Source organism: Dermacentor variabilis, chromosome 2 (assembly GCF_050947875.1).
Source record: "Dermacentor variabilis isolate Ectoservices chromosome 2, ASM5094787v1, whole genome shotgun sequence".
Taxonomy (NCBI): Eukaryota; Metazoa; Arthropoda; class Arachnida; order Ixodida; family Ixodidae; genus Dermacentor; species Dermacentor variabilis.
In genome coordinates, this window is record NC_134569.1 from 28,253,573 (window position 1) to 28,274,835 (window position 21,263).

A 21,263-nucleotide genomic window follows, 5' to 3' on the forward strand; every position below is an offset into this window, starting at 1 on the left:
GTAAAAGAACAACTCCAGGGTGTCTACCAAGTTGAAATTTCCAAATTCCCTGAGTTTTCCCGGTTTTCCCTGAGTGCCCTTGCGAAATTCCTTGAGTGACGCAGAACTATGTTTTATGTCAAGATGGGCTGAAACCACGTCGCCCAATGCTGTCATTCTCTAGTAAGCATATGAAACAAATAAAAAAAAAACGACTTAATCCAGTTTGAATACTAAGGAGTAGTCTTTATGTTATTCAAAAAGAGAATAGAAAGGAGGAATTAGTAATATGCATCAAATAAAATGTCTTCAAAAAAATTGCAAATTGAGTCGGACACTCTCAAATACGAATAAAAATGAGATGCACACAGAAGCAAATATTTTCTAATATGAGCGATTTCTATCAACTGATAGCAAGCTCAGTGGTATGAGGCCCGAACTTTGTCACAATTGAGATTCTCTCTCTAGAGCTCGTAAGTCAACCTCAGCTGCCCTGACATACTCTCAGCCCGCGCATGACGCCTCAGTGTTGTGTTTCACTGCTTTCAAGAGTTTATTTTGGTTTGGATAATGGACACCTGCATTCCGGCATCAGCCAACACTTTTTTTTGAGCTCAAGCTCCTTCAAAATGGCGGCAGCATGCTTCCTTTCCCGTTCATTCCTCAATGCATAGGTTCTTTCTGTTCTTGTCCTCCTTCCACCACTCGTTCGCCCCATGAACCATTTGAAGCACCTTCTTGGTCAGTTTCACAGCCCAAGTCCGATTTTTCGTACTCCCTAGGGGCCGCGAAAACGTCCGAAAAATCGGCCAGGTTGAAAAAATAAATGCATGCAATTTACTGCCCTTGAGGGCTGAAACCGCCACAGGCACATTCGAAAACACTCTGAAGGCCTGTCAGTACACATATTAGGCATATCGGTGCTTGTACTGTAACAGGAGATCCCAGATGCACGCGTGTATAATTAAGGAATAGATATTGTGACCCACAACAATACCCCTTCCGACGCTTGTAATGCTTCATCACGTAACAATCCTGTATTGAGGCGAAGCTGACTATCAGAAACAAGCGTTATCTAACGCATCATGCTTTCCGAGCTTCGAAGCCAATTGTGAGGACCACAAAGGTGCAGTCTGTGCCATTGCTGACAGCAGCAAATTCTTTCAATGAAAAACATGGCACCCAATGGCAAGAAGCTTAATAGCTAACGTCGAAGCAGCCTAGCGTTGCCGCAGTGCTGGCTACGGCTGTCAGCGGAACTGCGTGCGAGAGCGCCGGTTAGAGGCGGCGAGGTGATCAGTACGGCAGCGGTGTTGGCTTTGATTAATGCTGTTTCGGACCTGCGGTCATGGCAAAAAGTCCGGAAAATCGGACGGCGAAACTAGAGAGTAGGCAAGATTGTTCCAGTCCCCAAAAAAGATTCTCCATCATTGTGCAGTAGTTGTCGTCCTATTTCACACACCAGTATTTGTGGCAAACTAATGGAACATGTTATTTACTTTCAGATTGCAAACTTTTTACTATCCAATAACCTATTTCATCCTGCTCAACATAGCTCTTGTAAAGTCTTTCATGTGATACTCAACTGGCTTTACTTTTTCGTGATCTAAGTTCTAAGGTCGATTTGAATGTACCTGTAGATGCCCTTTTTTTAGACATTGAAAAGGCGTTTGACAAAGTTACACACCAACGGCTACTTCTAAAACTTTCCCACATTAACATTAATCCATTTGTATTAGACTGGATATTTGGCTTTCTCACTAACCGGCAGCAGTTCGTATTTGCTAACAAGAACTCATCAGAATGATCGCCTGTACTTTCGGGTACACCACAAGGCATAGTTCGCGAACCACTACTCTTTCTAATTTACAACAATGATTTTCCTACTGATATCTTTTCTAAGATCCGATTGTTCACAGATTTTTTTATCGACAAATAACTAACAGTTCGGATGTGGAGTTCCGTCAAAATGGCCTCAAACACATGAAATTATGGTGTAATGAATGGCTGATGTCTTTAAATACTAAAAACATTACTAATTTCTTTCTGTTGCAGACAGCATCACCAATCAGGGAAATACACCATATATGGCTCCAAAATATCATTTGTTGAATCATATAAATACCTTGGCATAACCTTTTCAACTACCCCAACTTGGTCACATCATGTCTTTAACATAGCCAATGCTGTGAATCAGACCCTTGGTTTTCTCCGCTGGAACCTAAGACTCACCCCCCCCCCCCCCCCCCGTCAGTGAAATTGCTTTATTTACTTGAATCTAATGTGCACTTTTTTCTGACAAACTGGGTCCAAAAACTGTGTGTGCGTTAGAATTGAGTACGACCCTAAATCTGCATTACCATATCGCCACTGCAACTTCAAAATGGCCACCTCGTACACCCTTCGAGCCTAGCTGTGATAGCTTCCTCCATGTGCTGTAGTATGTGTGCTTTGGTTAGTCTATTGCCCGTCTTCCCGTTTTCAGTGCCAACTGCGATGACACACTTAGTTCATCATGATGCTGCAATCAAAAATAAAGTGATCACGTGTGCGAAAACGGCCGAAAATCAGGCTGCATCACAGGCGTTCGGAGTTCCCAAAACTTGGGTGCGAGATTGGTGTTCTACTCTGGTGGTTACCGCTTACAGCGAGGCAGCATGGCTCCTACCTTGAAAGCAACCTGTGATGGGGACAGAGTCTACGCGTCTTGGCGCACTGCACCGCGCTGCGTTCTCGTTGCTTAGTTCGTGTTGAAGAGAGAGGCAGCATGAAGGTCAATTCGCTAGCTCCTGCTACCACACTTCCTCACTCCAGCGCTTTGATAGCAAGTTTCTGCGATCATTGAGTGAGACGTATTCATGTTTGCTTGTGCGAGCGTGACACCACGCTTGTTAATTTAGCTTACAAGCAAATGTTTACAAGTGTATACAACCGATAAAATTACTATCCTTACTTCGTATAGCTGTCTACTAATTTGCTATCACAACTGATGCTTTGCCTTTCAGGCAAAACTGCAACTTTTTTTATTTATCGCAACTTTAGTGCATTGGAAATAAATACTTGTTTTTCCAAATGAGAGAAAGTTGTATTTATGTATGAAAGAATGAGGTGCGTGGTACTGTAAAGGACTTTTTTTTTTAATTCACACAAAGCAGGTGCATGTTACAATCGAGGGCACGTTAGAGTCGAGTAAATATGGTATTAGCTTAAGTCACATATGTCCACCCTAAGTTAGAATATGCATCCTCTGTCTGGGATCCTCATCAACATAACCTATCTAATACACTTGAATTAGTTCAAAACCAAGCAGCCCGGTTTACTTATTCTGAATGTTCTTATCATGCAAGTGTTTCTGAAGTAAAAACCGTGCTGCTCTGACCAATCTAGAATCGTGACGTCATTTCCAGACTGTCTTTCTCACAAATTCTATCATGAGCCACTTTAAATTTCAGCTATATTACTAGCTTATTGCCAGTCCAGCCGCATTAAAGGGACTGACAACAAATTTTCATGGTACCTATTTTCTGAATTCAACAGAAAGCTTACCAGTAAGAGTCTAATCATGAAGTGGTAATGCAGAAAACACCGCGAAACATTTTTAATCTGTTTTTTTCAATCTGCAGTGAGGATGTAGTCGTTCACTGGAAGCATGCCGAGAATGGTGATAGGTGAGCACGATAGCGATTATACGCTAGATTTAGTGGAGGGTAGACGACAAATGTGGCCATAATTGGGAGAAAGTATTTTGTTTATCAAGTTGATGTTCCTGCAATTCATGTTCTTCAAAGTGTTAAGAGTATTCCTGCGATAATAGCTCCGTGTTTTCGTGGTTTCCTGTCCAACTGCTGTGGTATTTAACCAGTCAAAATAAAACCAATTGGATTGAAAATGAAATGACGCTTTCACACATGATACGTGGTTCAGCATGTTGCCGTAGCCAGGTGTGCGCTTTTGATTTTCGAAGCATACAATAAAGTACAAGTGTCTAATAATATAGCAAGTGCAATTTTAAGCAATAATTATGTTGTACTTAATAACAACCAACATACGTACAGTAATCTTATAGACTACATTCGAAGTACCAAGATTTCACCGCCAGGCCTTGTCACTTAGTGGTTCTTGAGTCTTTCTTTGCCAACTTAAAATTATAATTCCTACTTAAATTACGAACAGCATGCTGGATTCTATCACTATAAATCATTGTGATTTCATTTCCACCAACATCTCACAACACATTCAGACCAGTTGTCAGTCCCTTTAACCACAGAAAAGCCATGTATCCTTGTATCCTCCTTCAGGGCAGGCTACCTACCATCTACGCTCATTTTTTGTGAAAGCCACAAGGGACTGGAATGGCCTGCCTGCCAATGCCACGCACCACTCCAATGCACATGAATTCAAGGCTATTCTCGAATCACTGTTTTCTTAAACTCAGCCCATGCTTCATGTAATAACCCATCTCTCTGGGGCCTTTGAGGTATAAGCGAAATGAAATGAAATGCAGTACTATTTTAAGAAATCTTGCGCGAGTCAAATTGTAAACACATCACAAACAAACAATCTGGAAGAGTGCAAGGTGAAGCAGCCCACCTGAAAGGGAGATGACATCCCATACAATCAGCTTCATTTCTGTGCAAGTTGTGAGCAGGTGTGAGGAGGTGCCTTGACCAAAAGAAAGTTCCCTGAAGGTATAGATCAACATTTTTGAAATTGTAAACATTGATTGAAAATAAGAAGAGCAGAAGCAATTGCACTGTGTTTTAGGTGGAAAGCTGACTCAATTTGTACAAAACTTAACAAGGCTTACAATTATAGCTTCAACTTGAGTGAAGTGTCTTCTACATTTGCTTCTGACTCAAACACAAATTTGATTTCCGATAAATAAAACATTTCATACGAGAGGTGCTACAAACAACATTTACAAACAGCATTTACACAAGCGTGCTTCTCATGGAGTTGTATAGGACACCTTTGTTAACTTGAACTCTGATATCTTGAAATATCGGTAAAGTCAAAATTTTTGCCTGGCTTGGTGTCAACTCTATGTATTTTTCAACTCTTATATATGTGTTTGCACCATACTCCAGGCGCCTCGAAATCTCAACTGCGGAAATGTCAGAAAAAAGTCACTACCCAGAGGTTTCCATACATTGTGTGCAGTTGCGATATTGTCAAAAAGTGACAATACTGCAATCTTGTAGGGAATACCGGCTTCATTCTATGCCACACTTATCATCCATAGTTCACAGCTGCATGCAATCTCATTGATAATGTGGGCGCAGTGTCGTCCTGACCCCTCACAAAATTCAATACAGTCAAAACCAGTGATAACGAAATCCTGTGACAACGAAATTCTCATGACAACAAAATATTTTCGTATCCCCAGCGAACGCCCATAAGATTCAATGCATTTCATACCTCTTGACAATGAAATGTTGCTGTACTACAATCCTGCATCCACGAAATTTGCCAGAATGTAACCCCGCATATGAACTACTCGCACAAGGCTAGCAGACTCCAAAATGTGCTCAAGTGCGGTTGCTTTGCATTAAAATTGCGCAAAATACCACCACATTACACTTGCGCGGGTGCCGCTATTTTTGTTTACAAAAATAACGAAGTGCCAGATGTGATCGCCTGCGCTGGCAACAAGTCATGGCCGTCATCTGGTTTGTTGATCACCTGTTTGAAGCAACACAGATTTTGCTACCGCCATGTGACAGCGACTTTGCACACATTGCAGGGTGTAATGTGCGCCTCGGTGAGAAAACTGCAGCAAAAACAAAAAATTGTTTACGATTCTTGAGATGGCGGTAGCAGCATGGAGTGATATGCATGGGGCCGTGATTGAGTGATCGTCTGGAAATACACATCTCTTGCTTCAAGAATGCTGCTTTTAGTTTCACTCGACATGCATCGCTTGTGGATTTAGCGCTGGAAGTCGATTTGCGCGAAGGGGCCATAATCTCGATCGACTGCCTTCCAGTATATGAGATACGATCACTTTCACGCTTGGCACTGGACATGTCAGCACCTACAGGCGACAGCGTGCGCTGGAGAAATGCTGCTGCATACTTGGAACACTGTTTCTCTGCGTCAGCTGAGTTATGCAAAATCTCCCAAAAGTGATCGTATCTCCAATTGACCGAGAATACAGCTCCACGGCAGTGCTGCCACTGTTGATAGACGCGTGCGGCACACTTTGTACTGTTGGCAATGCGGTTCTATATCCTCAAGCAAGCTTGCCAAAGTACGATAATGGAATTCTGACAGTAAAGTTTTGTTCTGCGACAGATTACCTACCTGTGTTGTCTTATTTTGCAACAACGAAATTTCCGCGAAAGCGAATTTTTTTCGTGCCCCCCACTGATTTCTTTATTGCGAGGTTCAACTGTAAATTGGAGAAAGTACAAATGACCTCCGCAACATACCTGCACACTTGTGTGCAGTCTGGCACCAACAAATGGCCCAAAAATCAACTACATTGACTCCATTCAAGGTGCGGCTGCACCGAGTGTTTGCTATGTTTTTGGAATTTTTTAATGTAACAAGTTACATTAAAGGTGGTGATTTCGTAGCGTTGCCTTTCTGATGCAGTTTCCTATCTCACTTTGTCAGTGAGACAAATAGCGACACTCCACTCGGGTTATCAGTGGGATAAGCCAGCTGAGAACAGTGGAAGAGTAGCATAAATCAAGCGAGAGGCATGGCTACAAAAATGCAGCCTTGGGCAGTATTCCCGGTCAAAGACATTTTTTGAGTACGAGCAATATCACAATATTTCGCAAAACTAGGCTTTGGGCACATCGATGCCTATGTGCAACAGCATTTTCTTGGCTCTGTGCGAGGATTCCTTAGATCGTAAATGCCCGATGTTTTGGGTGCCGAGTTGCACATCTCACAAAAGTGATGCACTGAAAACACCACTTCTGATACAGTCTATGCTCGTTACAACGGACCCGCATAAAACAGACTTTCGGATATAACAGACCATATCTCAGCCTTAGTTTGCTCTACCTATTTTATTAATGTAACGAAGTTTGCTTTTAATAAACCGGACTACAACGGACTATCGGCTACAGCGGACGAAATTAGAGGCAATTTTTGTCTAATTTGGGCATATAAAACAGACTTTTGCTGCGTCGACACAAGCTGGCAGCTGACTTGCGAGGGTCAGCCGACGATCTTGCGCACGAGGGAAGGAGGAAAGCAGGGCGGAAGCGCACCGTCTATCGCGCATAAGGCATGGGAGGGAGGCCAGGAAAAGAAGAGGGGAGGGGTTCTACTTTTGTGGCTGCTGTTAATGGCGCGGCTGCGCGGCCGCCGTATCTTGGAAAGCAATCTGTGATATGAACAAAGTGCGCCCAGTGTTGGTAGCTTTGTATATGCTGTGGTTTTGACATTACGTTCATGTTGAAGCGTGAGACAGCACGAAGGTCAATTCGTCTGCTGCTGCAGCGCTTATCTTGTTTCATTATTTCATTATTATTATTTACTCTTTGTAATAAAGTTGTTGGACATCACAATGAAAGTTTCGGAACTGAGGCGTCTCGGATATTATGAACGTCGGATAAAATGGACGTTTTTCGTTAGCTTATCAGTGTCCGTTATAACGAGAGTGGACTGTATATTGAGCTTCTGCGATAAACTTAGCAGATACTGGCACCTATTTTGAAAGGCTTCATGTGGACTATGCGCAGCTAGGAGCTTATATATTTTTTTTATTTGCTTATGTCGAAAGTCCGCTTATTTCTAAATTTTTGCCAGTTCATAGAACTTCGAGTTAATGAGCTTTTGCTGTAAATGTGTTTGGCATATGTTACAATGAGGCCGATAGGCCTTAGAACTTCAAGTTTCTCCTGTTGGAACATTTTTTTGAAATATTTCAACTTGGAAGAACTTCTTAAAACCTCACTACAGTCAACGTCCAATTTTTCAGACTTCCTAGGGGTTGCAAGAACAATAAAAAAAAAAAAAAAAAAATTATTCATGCTCTTTACTATTCCCAAGGGTTCAAATTGCTACAGGCACATCCGAAATAGCTCTGAAGGCCTGCCAGTACACTTATTGAGCGTATTGGTGCTCGTATTGTGACATGAGATGGTGGGTGCAAGCGTTTGAGGGTCAAAGATGTAAATATACGGACCCACAAACAAGTACCAAATGCTCGATGCCGTATAATTACGATGCCATCTGTATGTTAGGAAAATTTCCAAATCTTTTAACTCTCTTTTCTTTTGCCCAGCAAGTGCTGCCACCCTGTGAGGATACAAGAAATTTCTTTCTTTTTCACTCCATAACCTCTTGATTTTAATTCTATGGCTTGTTTACGCCATTGCGTCAGCGACTGCTTGTGCATTCACGTGTGTACTGCAGTTAGTTCTTCGTGTATGCATTGTTTTCACGAGAACGACTGAACTGTCCGCTCAGCGTCGACGGTGAGCTGCGGCTGCCAGCAGATGAGCATGAGCAAGTGGTAGGTAGCGAATGTTGAAGCAGCTAGGCCTAGCATTGTCGTGGTGGCTATGGTTGCCAGTGGATCGGCGTGCGAGAGCGATGGTGGAAATGCTGCTAGGCTGCGTGACAATCAAAATGGCGGCTGCGGTGGCAGCAGTGTTGATTAATTCTATTTCGGAAGTGCGGTCACGGCAAAAAGGCAGGAAAATTGGACGGCGAAGGGTTTTAGTGTCCGAAATGTCTGATGTTCTTGCCAATTCGCTCTATGGGGCACGGGGTGGTGCCGTGAAGGCTGCCAAATTATCAGGCATCTGTCTGAAAAATCAGTAGTTGACTGTATATGCTGTACAGAGCATTTCAACTGGAGAACAGAACGGTGAAGTGCGGTTGGCCTTCCACAGTGGTGTAGCCAGCAAAATGCAGCCAAATAGATGTACCACAGTGTGGCTTAATTAATGTCAGAGCAAAAAAAGTGAAAGCCATGAATGAATGCCTTCCAGTGCATTGTAGAAGAAAGTTGAAACCACTGCTCCAGGTCGGCAGCTGTTGAACAGTACATAAGCATAGTCTCTGGTATTCCATTTGAAATGAAAGCAATGTGTATTTCATTGGTTATATGAGTGAATGAAGGTTGCATTTTGTAATTATTCCTTTTAATCAATTCTCTCTTATTTTTATTATCATCCATTGTGTCAAGTGGCCAATCCAAATGTTTAAGTGATAGCAGCAGAAGTAGTGGCAACTGAGCCAATGATAAAAGGAGTAAGGCATGGGGAAAGAAGGGGGGGCGGGGGGCAGAGTAGTTACAACACGGAGCTTGCGGCACTTACGTGATGTTGGATGAGCACCGTGGGTGGGCCAGCACAGCTCTCATGGCACAGTCCTCAGACCAGAGGGTTGCTGATCGGCCAAAGCTGACTGCCAACAATGAGCCATCTTGGGAGATGGAGCCCTTGCCAGCAACAAAGCCTCGAAAGACCCCTGAACCGATGCAGTTCCACGAGCTCACGTGCACTATCCATGAAGGAAAGCATCACAGTCAATCAGTACAATGCAGCAACATCGCAAAACAGTATTTTCCATACCAGTACTCTGCCTGTCCAACTACTGATTGGTTCTTTCATGGAATTTTTATGTCCTAAAGCAACACTTGGGCTATGGACACACTGTAGTGACGAAGGGCTCCTGATTAAATTTGACCACATGCATATAAACATAATAAGCACATGAGTATACAGTAAAACGTTGTTAATTGAACCCTCATTAATTTGGACTCGTTTTCTGGTCCCAGCAGGCCTGTATGCATTATTTGATAGCATCAAACTCTTGTTAATCTGGACATATTTGGCCACAAACCGGTTAATTTGGACAACCATCAGAGCGCTGAAAATGTGCGACCCGAAAGAGTAAAAGCGGCGCTAGCGCCCAACCAAAATGAAGCAATGGAGTCCACATCACCACAGTCATCAACGGAAGCCATATAGGAGCAACAGGAACGAACATTTCGAGCCTCTTTGTGCCTTTATATGCAGCCTTTATTCATGTGTTTACCACCGCACATAACACCGCGCGCCTTGAGAACTGAGCATTCAACATTGACGAATGTGTCGATAGTGACCGTGGTTTCGTACGCAGTGGCTATGGCAAACAGTAATTTCATTTTGATTCAGTGCGTCTTGGCCCCCAACCCCCTTGAAGAAAAGTTTATAAATTTACTATCTTCCTCTATTATAGAGACAATTTCCTGAGCAGGGCCAAATTACCGATTGCTTTTAACATCTGTTAATATTACTATTATTATTAATAGTCCCCAAACCTATACTTCAATGTACATGCTCCCATTTAGTATGAACTTGGTGCGGCCAATCTTTTCTCTCCTGAAAGTCTACAAATCTACACAGGGGCCCCAAGCTTTAAAGATTGCCTCAAGATAGGTACGTCGCAAGTGGAGTCTCCACCTTGCCAACCTATCTGGCATTGAGGCACCAAACTCGCCATGCATTTTCACCAACTCCATGCAGTGCAGCAAAAGCTTTGGGTTGCATCCGGCAACCAGAATAAAGACTCCTCCAATGTTCGCCTCTGACTGTCCTCTGTGTGATGACGACTGAATGAAAGCTTCACAGAAGGACCAGTCGCGCACGATGAGCAAGTCCCCTTCTTCTCAGGACACACAGCTGGCTCTCATCACATCCATCGCTGACTGACCAATCAACAGCTTTTACTCTAGTGACATCATGCATATGACTCTGCTAGCATCACAATGTGCAAAGAAGAGAACGGAAAAGCCTGGAGAGTAGCACAGGATTGTCTTTTTTTATTTGTGGCATCCCCTTGGCACATAGATCTGCCATGTTTGTCAAGGATGATTGTCAAAGTACGTAGTCTGTACAGCCAACATCTGATTGTTCAGACTTCCTAGGGGCCACGAAACATCCAAAATATTGGGCAGTGAAATAAATAAATAAATAAATAAATAAATAAATAAATAAATAAATAAATAAATGTCTTTTACTGCCCCTAAGGGCTCAAATCACCACAGTCACACGTGAAATAGGTCTGAAGGCTTGCCAGTACACTTATTAGGCATATCAGTGCTCATACTGCGACAGGAGACAGCAGGTGCAAGTGTGTATGAGGAATATATTCTGTGTTCCACAACAGTGGCCACTTTTCACTCTTGGTAAGCTTCATCACAATACACTGCGTATCCTTGACAACTTAACACCACTGTATTTCAGTAAAGCTGACTTTTGGGAACCGGCATTAAGCAACGCTTGACCCTTGCCATACTTTTCATGCTTTGATGCTAATGGCGAGGGTGGAAAAGTTGGCACCATTGCCGACAGCCACGAACAGCAAAGCAGCTAGGTCTCATGTTGCCGCAGTAGCTGCAGCTGCCAGCGGATCGCCATGCAAGTGTGCTGGTTTGAGGATGCGAGATAATCAAAATGGTGGCGGTGAGGGCTTCGATTAATGCCATTTCACACATGCAGTCATGGCAAAAAGTCTGTAAATTCAGACGCCGAAGGGTTTCAGTGTTAGAAATTTCAGACGTGCATAGACATTGGCTCTGTGGTGTACATAGCTGCACCACAAAGGTGTCTGAATTATCGGGCATGAGTGAAAAATTGGTCGTTGACAATACATGGTGCGAACGTTTACTTAAAATGTGTCCAAAATGTAACATGCACCAATAGTTTGGAGTTCACCACAGAACAGCATGGGTCTGACACATATTCCAGTCACTCTGCTACAGGATAACAAAGTGGAACACACCTTTGCTCTGTGAAGCAGCTGCTGGTCCATCAGGAACTGCTACCTCATCCTGTGGTGCCCAAAGACGAAACTTGCGGTCACTAGCGGTTGTGAGCGCAAGGAAGGTGCCACCACTGTTGCACCTGTCTGGCTTGTGCAGTTGCAAGTCATTGAGGAAGCCATTGTGTGGTGCATAGACACTTGTGTCCAGGACAAAGCTGCCAAGGGTGAACAGGGGTGGAGGAACAGGCTTCACGTAAGCACTGTGATACTGTAACAGGTGTGCACTGTGTGTTCAATGTTCCCATTAAATGAGAGTAAAGGCAATAACACTCACTGTTTCAGAATGGCAGCAAACCCTTACAGTCTGAACGAAATAGGTTTGCACAGTGCATGTATAAAGACATACGTGCATAGACAAGCAAACATAGATTAACACAAATCAAATTGCCATGCAGCAGCAAAAAATCTGGTTGCAAAAACAATAGAAGCATCCACTAATAAAAAAGAAAGCAAATTTGAGAAAATTATATCCACAGAAAACTAGAGAAAAATGCCCTGGACTAATGTACCGCAATGTGTGAGAGGCAGTTTAAGGCTTAGGTGGAAAAGGAATGCACAGGGACAGCAGAAGAATTTGTTACCCTGTGGCTGCACTAAACTGGGAGAGAATTAATTCTTTGAGAGCGACATTTAGTAGACTCTCAATAATTCAAACTCGAAGGGACCTCATGATTTTGCTTAATTAAATGATCAGGTGTTTAAATTATTAGAAGCACTTACGAATATGACTCGGGACAGCATAACAGCTCATATTTTGTGATCGAGCGTTTAACACCATTAAGGACGAGACATATTGCCATGTGTCTTGAAAGGGGACTGGCAACGTTTATTGAGGGCAGCTGGCTCCTGGAGAAAACAGTGGAGAACCCTGGCTATCGAACAGGGTGTTTAGCACACGCACTTCTTTCTTCTTGTCCTTGCTGCCTCTTCTCTTGCACTGTACCCATTACTGCAGGTGACATCTCTCCCTCTTTTCTTGGAAAGAGCATTGGCTCAATGCTCAAGAAGTAAAAACCTTTTGTGACGACCTCAATCCTCAAATCCTCAAACCTTTTGTGACGACAATGTTAAAGATGCCACCTGCTTTTTCCAGTGCATTGCACACAATTCGTTGCGAGATATAAGACAGGCCTTTCAAGTTCTCTACAGAGATCTGTCGGTTTATGCTAAAGCCTCTCTCAACAGTTGCCTGACCATGGCTTAGCACAAACAAAGATTTTACAACTTTCCACAGCTCTGCATAAGAAGCATTGAACTGCAAAAGTTCACTAAAACAGGTGTCCAGACTGGTGGCTTTCTAGAAAAGTCGCAGTTGATGTTTTTCTTGTAACAGCTCCATGTACTCTGCAAGTACAGAGTCTCGATGCTGATCTGTCAGCCTCCCTGCTGCAATGAGTGCTTCCAACACTTTCTTGAGGCCTGCCAGGCACTCATTAGGCCTGCAGCACATTTGCCGAGGGTCAAGTGGGGAAAGGCCTCTAACCACTTGGAACCTCAAGGGGCTCTTCTCAAGGACCTTCTTTGTCACTGTGACTAGGAACTGCTTACACTCCATCTTGAACTGAAATACATCTTTTGCACTTGCATTGCACTTCTTCACCATTTGTTCGACTGTGTGACCAAAGTCCACTTTTTCCAGTGGTGTATGATTCTTTGGGCCCTCTATATCAATTTGCAGCAGGCCAGTGATCCCCGTTGCTGAAGACAACGTCAAACACTTGATAAATTTTGTCATTAACTTTCTGACTATCGTCTCCAAGTCTCTCGCCAGAAGAAGTAACATCGGTTTGTCTGCTTGGTATTCCATTAGGAATGGCTTCAGTGTGGCAGCAACACCAAGAGCAAAGTTCAGCTTTGCCACTACTAATGTGTCCCGAATGAATTCAACAATGTTCTGAAAAGACACACACTTCGGCAGACTCACTTGCTTCTTCCTTGCGGATTCTACAAACTTCTGCACATCACTCCAGAGTTCCAGAGCTCTTTCGATGACAGCCACATTCTCAACCCAGTGATGGGCAACATATTTCAGAGGAAATACTGCCTTCCCAGAGACTGCTGAAAAATCATGCCTCCTTGCTGGGGCATCCTCAAACAGTGCACTCAGACTGGACAAAAGGGTGTCGAGTCCCCACTTGCTTGCCATGATGCCGGCCTTGTAGGCATCGTGCGCAGTGTGGAGGCTGCAAGTACCCAAGTCAAGACAGTGGACTTGAAAAGTTTTCCTGCAGGTGAGATTGCAGCATCTTGAGGAACTTGAGGTTCACAATGGGTCCATCCATTGAGATTTGAAGAATCTTCGCCAATGGCAACGGTTCTAGTGCACTCAGAAGTTGGTCTTGAATATCCTCAGCTGTTGTGTGATCCATGAAAACAGATGTGTAGTACTTAGTTATCACCTTTTTGGGCGAGTCCCAAAATCTTATGCGCACATCCATTTGCTTTCCTTGCAGGCACTCGTTAGCAGACTCATCAAAAAGTACGACATAGTTTTCCCACTGCTCTCTATCTCGTTGCAGCGTTGATAGAAAAAAAGGTCTGAGGCCACGGCAGGTCATGCAAGCACATTTCTTCTCATTACATGAGAAGCCTTTAGTGATCTCGCTATCAGGAAACATGCGTTTAAACAACTCGCCTGTTTCCGATGACGATCTGTAGGAACAGTGGGATGTGACTAACATCAGCGTCCATAAAGTTTCTGCATCCATCACCAGCTTGTTTACCTTGCATGCGCTGTTGATGTCAGATGACTGCGACGGAGTATCTACGAGTTGCGCGCTCGCGCTAGCGGAAAAATACTCGCGTACTGAACCTGCCGCTGCTCTCTTCATACAGGCGCTGTGCTTTGCACTCTTCATCTGGCTTTTCAGTGCAGACTCGCCCATGGCAACTAGGTCGAAGCACTTCCCGTGTGTTTTGCATTTTGCTCGATGTGGATTCGTTGCATCCAGTGCCACCCAATCCTTGTAGACGCTGTTACTGAGCTACGCGCTTTGAAATTTACACTTTCAAGGCATTTCTGTGCATTGCGGGATTGCTGCAGTCACATGCAGAGAACTGTCTGAATGCACGGCTGCCCAAAGAGTCAAACGTCAACGTACGCATGTGCAACGCAAAACCACGAGACGCTGAACCAACGGCCGGTCATGTCGATGGTGATGGTCTCCCTGCAATGGTCAGGTGGCGCAGCAATCAGCTCGGCCGTCAGCGCCACAGTCTCAGTTGTGCGAAACACCAAGGCGGCCACCGCTACAGAGGCATGCTTTGGCGGCGCTCATTTGTAACCTGTCGGACATTCTAAATTGTGGTTTTAAGGCAATCGAAAACATCGAGGCCCATTTTAGAACACCGACGCTTGAGAAAGGACGTCAAATTTACGACTACAACCATGTACATCGTGTCCAAGAAGTAAACAGCACGGACATCACAGCGAGGTGCTTAAATTAAATTACGGTGTTTTAGGTGCCAAAACCACAATCTGATTAGGAGGCACGCCGTGGTGGGGGACTCGGGAATAATTTGTACCACCTGGGGTTCTTTAACATGGATCTAAATCCAACTACACAAGTGTTTTGGTATTTTGGTGCGATGCCCGCCGCGCGCTGCATCGTTGTTGCCCCTTGCTCCGTCCACTTTAACAGACGTCTGCTTACGAGCTGCATTATCTTTTAGATTATTTTCTCAGCTTTTTCTTTTTCGCTAGTTCTTTGTTGCATGCGATGCCCGCAACGAAGCCCAAGACAGTGCAAATGTTCGGTGCGCGGACGCGCGATATAAGACTTGTACGAGCATCGAACTGTGCTATCGGCTGTCGCCAGTCGAGAATCTGACACAGTGAGTGTGCCTGAAGCCGCAAAAGCTAATTAGAAGCTCCGCAGGAGCTTTCTAATAAAAACACAGGTGTTCAACTATAAGGCCTGTTTTCTCAGAATGAATTTTTTGGTAGTAGTGGTGCTGGGGAAGGCGATATCTCAAGAACCGCTCTTCAGATTTGTGTGGAATTTTTTTTTAGCCTGTTTCTCAATGACTTGGCCAGGGTGTAACAAGCTTCCTTTTAAAACTGGTGCAGTTAATTTATAATAAGCAAGTAATTTTTGATGAATGTGGTTATTACTGGCTACATCAAATTAAAGGTTGCGTTAAAATTTTTTGGAGGGAAAATTAAGAAGAAAGGGCTTTGTAGCCCCCCTGGGATATCTATCAAGGGATCATCACAATGAATTTCAGCTTCCTACGATGTCCTGGAATTTCTGCAGGCTCTTCCTCAGGCATACACATGAACCACCTAATTAGACCTCAATGACTCTGGAACTAATAAACACATCTTAATGAAACTTTGCAGTTCCTTATAGTTTGGCGGTGTTAATGTACCCTGAAAGTTTCATCCGGATATCTTAAAAAATAAATAAGTTCGGTCTCCAGGGTATCCCCCACCCTCCCCCCTTAAACAGTAGTTTCATTTTAAAAGTAGTAAAGCCAAATCCCCGACTCGGCGGCCATTGAGCATAATGAATTTTGTATCCACATAAACTGTACCAGCTTATTGTGTACATACCGGCCAACACATAGTGTTCGCACTTTTTGTAGCGCAATCATAGTGGTAGGTTGGCCAGACAGAGGAATGAGCCTCAAAGATCAGAAGGGCCTCCAAGCACAAACGCAGAGGGTGCTTCGAAGGGTGAAGCCACATTAACACCAACATCACTTCGGCGCCGAGCCAGAGATCGTTGTGTCTGGCTAGTGGTGGCCTGTGTTGTGGAGTCGTGTAAGCCAGGACTTGTGTGTTCAGCATAAAACAAACCAAGTGCTCAGCATAAAAGAAAAATTTGACATCGTTCATGCCATCAAACATGGCATGAAGCCGGCGCTGGCACGAGAGAGAGATCTACCGTTGACTATGGTAGGTGGCATTTGGAGTGTGAAGGAGAAGATGCTCAGCAGTGCTGCTGGGACGACGAAAAGATGTTGGCTACAAGGCTCAACATTTTCGAGGTTCAACTTTCTTGAGGTTCGACTTTTTGCCATTGCTGCCTCTGTTACTGCCGAAGTGTCACTTAACGACAGTGATAAGGACGACACGGAAAGCGACAGCACGGGCGATTCAGGCTTAACAGTGGCAGAAGCTGCATGTTACGTCAGCCTCATGGAGGTGTTTGCTGTGGAGAGGGGGCTGGCGGAAAAGCTGGCTTGCAGCTTGAGCGAATTTGAGGCCGCTGTCGTCGCTGCTAGGTCGCTGCAGCACCAAACGAAAATAACAGACTTTTGTTGCACGAATTAGATACTGCATGTTTTTTGCCCTTTCATTGCACTCTCTCTGAGTTCCGTTTTTGACAGGTAAGTGGGCGATCTCACGCTATTTCGGTTAAGCAGCACTACCATTTGGTATGTACTTTTTCCGGGCTCCAGCAAACTACGGTTTAACGAGGTTTCACTATAATCCAGTTTACAGCTTTCGCCCCACTTACTTCTGGAGGGTGTGGTCAAAGCGCCAGAACTTCAGGCGAGTCTCGGGGCCCAAGCTGTCATCAGCCCAGTGCTCAACAGTGACCAGCCAGTCACCAGCAAGGGCAGCAAGGACCACCTCTGTGTTGATGATGCCACCCTCCCGCTCCTGGGTCATGTAGTTCTGACCCACCACGTCCAGCTGCAAGAGATAGCAGTAATTATTCGTAGCAACTTGTCTTATTGCAAGACAATTTAAATCACTTTGCATGATTTCAACTTTGTGCACGATTTCATTTTGTCTGTCGAGAATTGAGTCTCACAACGTATTTTTTTTATCTACAGTATCATTAGTAATGGACAACAGCGAAAAAGGCTAAAATTTAAAGCTCTTTTCAGTAAACTTTATTGTGTCTGAAAGAGTGGACTTCACGAACAAATCTTCAATACTTAGGAACAAAATGATTGACTAATGTGCACTGTACTAAGACAATACCTTGCAATTTAAGAAGTTAGCATACTACGTGACTGTCAGGTCAACTAGTGAACTGTCCCCAAATTCCGAGGCAAAGTATAAAGGAAAATTAGGGGTGTGCGAATAGAGTCAAACCCACTTATAATGATACTGGTTTTAACGATATATTGGTTAGAACAATGAGAAGCTGCTGCGCTGTTAACTCCTGTATGTTTTCTCTGGTGAAATGACTTGCTTACAATGCCTACATGCAATATTATCGGTTATGACGATGAAGTCTGGCTACTGGGCATCCACACCCAAACGTAATGGAATGCAAAATCCTTGGAAAAAAAAAGGAGAAAGCAATTCAAGTCACTGCATGCCCTCATGGCGGCATACAGCGGCTCGAATTGTGGCTCGTTGCTCATGGTGATCATGCCACAGCGTTTCTTCTGGATTTCTCAAGCTGAGAGGCTGCTGTGGCAACCTTCTCACATATTTTAAAAGGTCCCCTTTGATGCCACCAAACCGACGCCTCAGCGGAGCTCGCATGTCACTTGCAGCCTGTGACTCCACTTTGCAGTTATAGCAGTACCATCCTTGAATGTCAACAGCTGTGGCTTGTTACACGCAATCGGAGTGCGCAGGAAGCACAGTTAAGCACCTAAACGAGTCAACACGATCAGCAGCCGGATGGAGGAAGGTGGTGGGGAGGGGAACTGGCCTCCCCAACATTATAGTTTTCTCACAACAGTACTGCCACCCAATTTTGATTTTTTTTTTTCATGCAATGCAGTTATAACAACTGTCCATTATAACAATGGAAATTTCGTGGCACTTGAGTGTTGTTATAAGTGGGTTCGACTCCATAAAATCTCCAATTTTGAAGCGAACTTGAATTTTAACTTGAACCATTGGACAAAGGAATCATCAACAGCTTCAAATGCTGCTACCGCTGTCAGGTGATAGATAAGACCCTTCTTGAGATCCATTTTGAATGGCAGATGAAGGTAAACATATATCAAGCGATCGAGATGCTTGCTGCATCGTGGCAGGAAGTTGGAACCCAGACAGTTTCAAATTGCTTTTCCAATGCCCAAAATAAAGGTTGTTTAAGCTGAAATTTGCGACGACAAAGAGGTGCCTGAAAACCTACCTGATGTCACCGAAGGTGGGATGCGTTATGTGTGAATAATTGAGTGCCTGATGACATGAAACTTGGCGCATTTTTGTATGCTGACAATGGCACTGTATGTTGTGAAGAAATGTCAGATGCGCTGCTTGTTGAAATCATGCAAGATCATGTTGATAAGGAAGATGCATCAGAAGCAGATCTGCTGTTTGCTGTGCCTGCCGCGAGAGAAGTGATGGATGCGTTGGATGTCTTGTGTTGTTCCATCGGCGCAGAGGATGGTGAAGCCGCATTGCATAACTTAGCTTCTTTGAAGCACCGCTTGATGCTATCAATCATGCAGGAGAAACAAGCTAAAATCACAGTTTTTTCTCCTGAATAAATGTTTGATAAGTGAGCTCACCTGAAGTGAAATCTGTCTCATTTTGGTTTTGTTTTTGCATGATACTTCCCGGTTTTCATGTAAAACTGCATGCAACATAAACCTGTATGTAAGTGAAATATTGCGGCCTTTCTTCAATTTTGTTAAACCCAGGTTTAACTGTACTAGACAAGGCAACAGTTGCGGTCAAACTGGATAAATTTATATTCAAGGTACACTTGCCTACATTTGTACTCTTTCTGGGGAAAAAAAAAAAAAAAGCATCGTGCAAATTTGTTAAGTGGACAACTGATGTAGGGCATACAGGCACAAAGCTGCACCAAAGCATCGCAGCGTCTAGATGACACTATGGATGCAGCTCCCTATGATATCAACACCTGTGTACCTGCCACGATATTCTGTGGCAATGGCATTACTTGAGGTCGCAGATTCGATTCCAACCATGGCAGCTGCATTTTGATAGGGGCTAAATGTAAAAACGCTTGTGTACTAAGATTTAGTTGCACAATAAAGAATTTCAGGTGATCAAAATTAAAACGAAGTCCCCCATTGGTGCATGACTCATATCAGATTGTGGGCTTTGCATAATGTTTAACACTTTTGCAAAAATTCATTGCAAAATGTGATGCAATGACAGCACTAACATTCTCACAGGCTACAAACAATGGCACACAACAATGCTTCAGGCAAATATGTCTCGCTGTGTGTTCAGTCTACTACACAGACCAACACAAGTGGCGCACGCAAGGTAACTTTTAACATGAACTCACCATTCCAGTGGTCTTGCACTAAACACAGATAAACATTAAACATTCACAATCCACATCAGATGATGTTTGATGATGATGTTTGATGTTTAATGGCGCAAGGGCCAGGTGTGGCCAAAGAGCGCCATGCTAATGTTAATGAGTTCGTAGTGGATAGATGGGTTCTGTGATCTTAATGTGCCGTGGCTGTAAAGGGGCCTAAAAGAGATGATCCAAATTCCATAAAATGTACGAGTAATAAAATTATGGGAGTGACTATTGAAGTGTACTATGAACATTGGAAGGCACTGAGAAAAAATGATGCAATATATAAAATACGTGAGCTGCTAAAATGTCTGGAGCACATCTGCCTCACCAGAGCCCTTGAAAGCCAAGGACCTAGAGGCATGTGCTATGCAAAGAACACTATCGTAGATGTATCCTCTGGAAAGAGGATGCACTACGGAATAATGGGGCTTGTCACGTGTAGCACAACATCTTTCAAGTAAGCGAGGACTGCTTTGGTCTTGAAAAGCGGTTCTACACCAAGGAACATGGCCGGATGCAGGGGGACATGATGGCTGTATGCAAAAGGAAAATGTTTCTTCCTGTCTCTTTCGGCTTCCCGGCACTCCAGGAAGACGTGGAGGACCGAAAGCTTGTCGCCGCATCTACCACAGGTTGGAGGCTCGTTACCGGTGAGGAGAAAGTTATGAGTGCCGAACGTGTGTCCTATTCTTAGTCTAGTGAACAGGACGTCTGTTCTTCGTGTTTTCGTTGTTGGGTGCCAGAAACCTAACTTAGGCTTAATTACGTGAAGCTTATTACTCGTTTCTGCGTTCCACAAGCGTTGCCAGTGGCTTCGTAGTTTGTTTCTGAGGAAAGGCTTCATGTCTGTGGCAGGGACTGCAGCAGAACGAGTACCCTGCGATGCCATTGATTTGGCCATCTCATCAGCAAGCACATTTCCCTCGATTCCTCTATGGCCTGGAACCCAGCATATTACTACATGTCTGTGTGATGAGTAGATGTTACATAAGTGTGTGTAGAGTTCATTAAAGACAGGATTTGTATGCTTTTGTAACGAAATGAGTGCTTTTACAAGACTTAACGAGTCTGTGAATATGATGGCTTTGTCAAGTTTCAGTGTCTTTATATGTTTTACTGCAGACAACACTGCGTAGGCTTCTGCAGTGAAGATACTTGTTAGGGGATTCAACACGTCAGATTCAGATAGAGAGTGACCAACAGCAGCGTAGGATACACCAGCATGGGATTTGGACGCATCTGTGTAAAATTCGTAGCAGGAGTACTTCGATTGAAGCTCTCGGAAATGCATGGCAATTT

At 43.9% G+C, this 21,263-nt stretch overlaps 1 protein-coding gene across 2 annotated transcripts in view; it reads right to left on the minus strand.

The window, feature by feature from the left end:
* Positions 1–21,263, minus strand: part of l(2)05287 (WD repeat-containing protein l(2)05287) — an 80,435-nt gene that overhangs the window by 21,746 nt on the left and 37,426 nt on the right. For both annotated transcript variants that reach the window (XM_075680010.1, XM_075680011.1), the window contains exons 10-13: positions 17,223–17,401; positions 11,716–11,912; positions 9,267–9,450; positions 4,570–4,661 (exon numbers count right to left, since the gene is read on the minus strand). In XM_075680010.1, the coding sequence (XP_075536125.1) occupies positions 4,570–4,661; positions 9,267–9,450; positions 11,716–11,912; positions 17,223–17,401 (652 nt within the window). The remainder of the gene's footprint in view (positions 1–4,569; positions 4,662–9,266; positions 9,451–11,715; positions 11,913–17,222; positions 17,402–21,263) is intronic.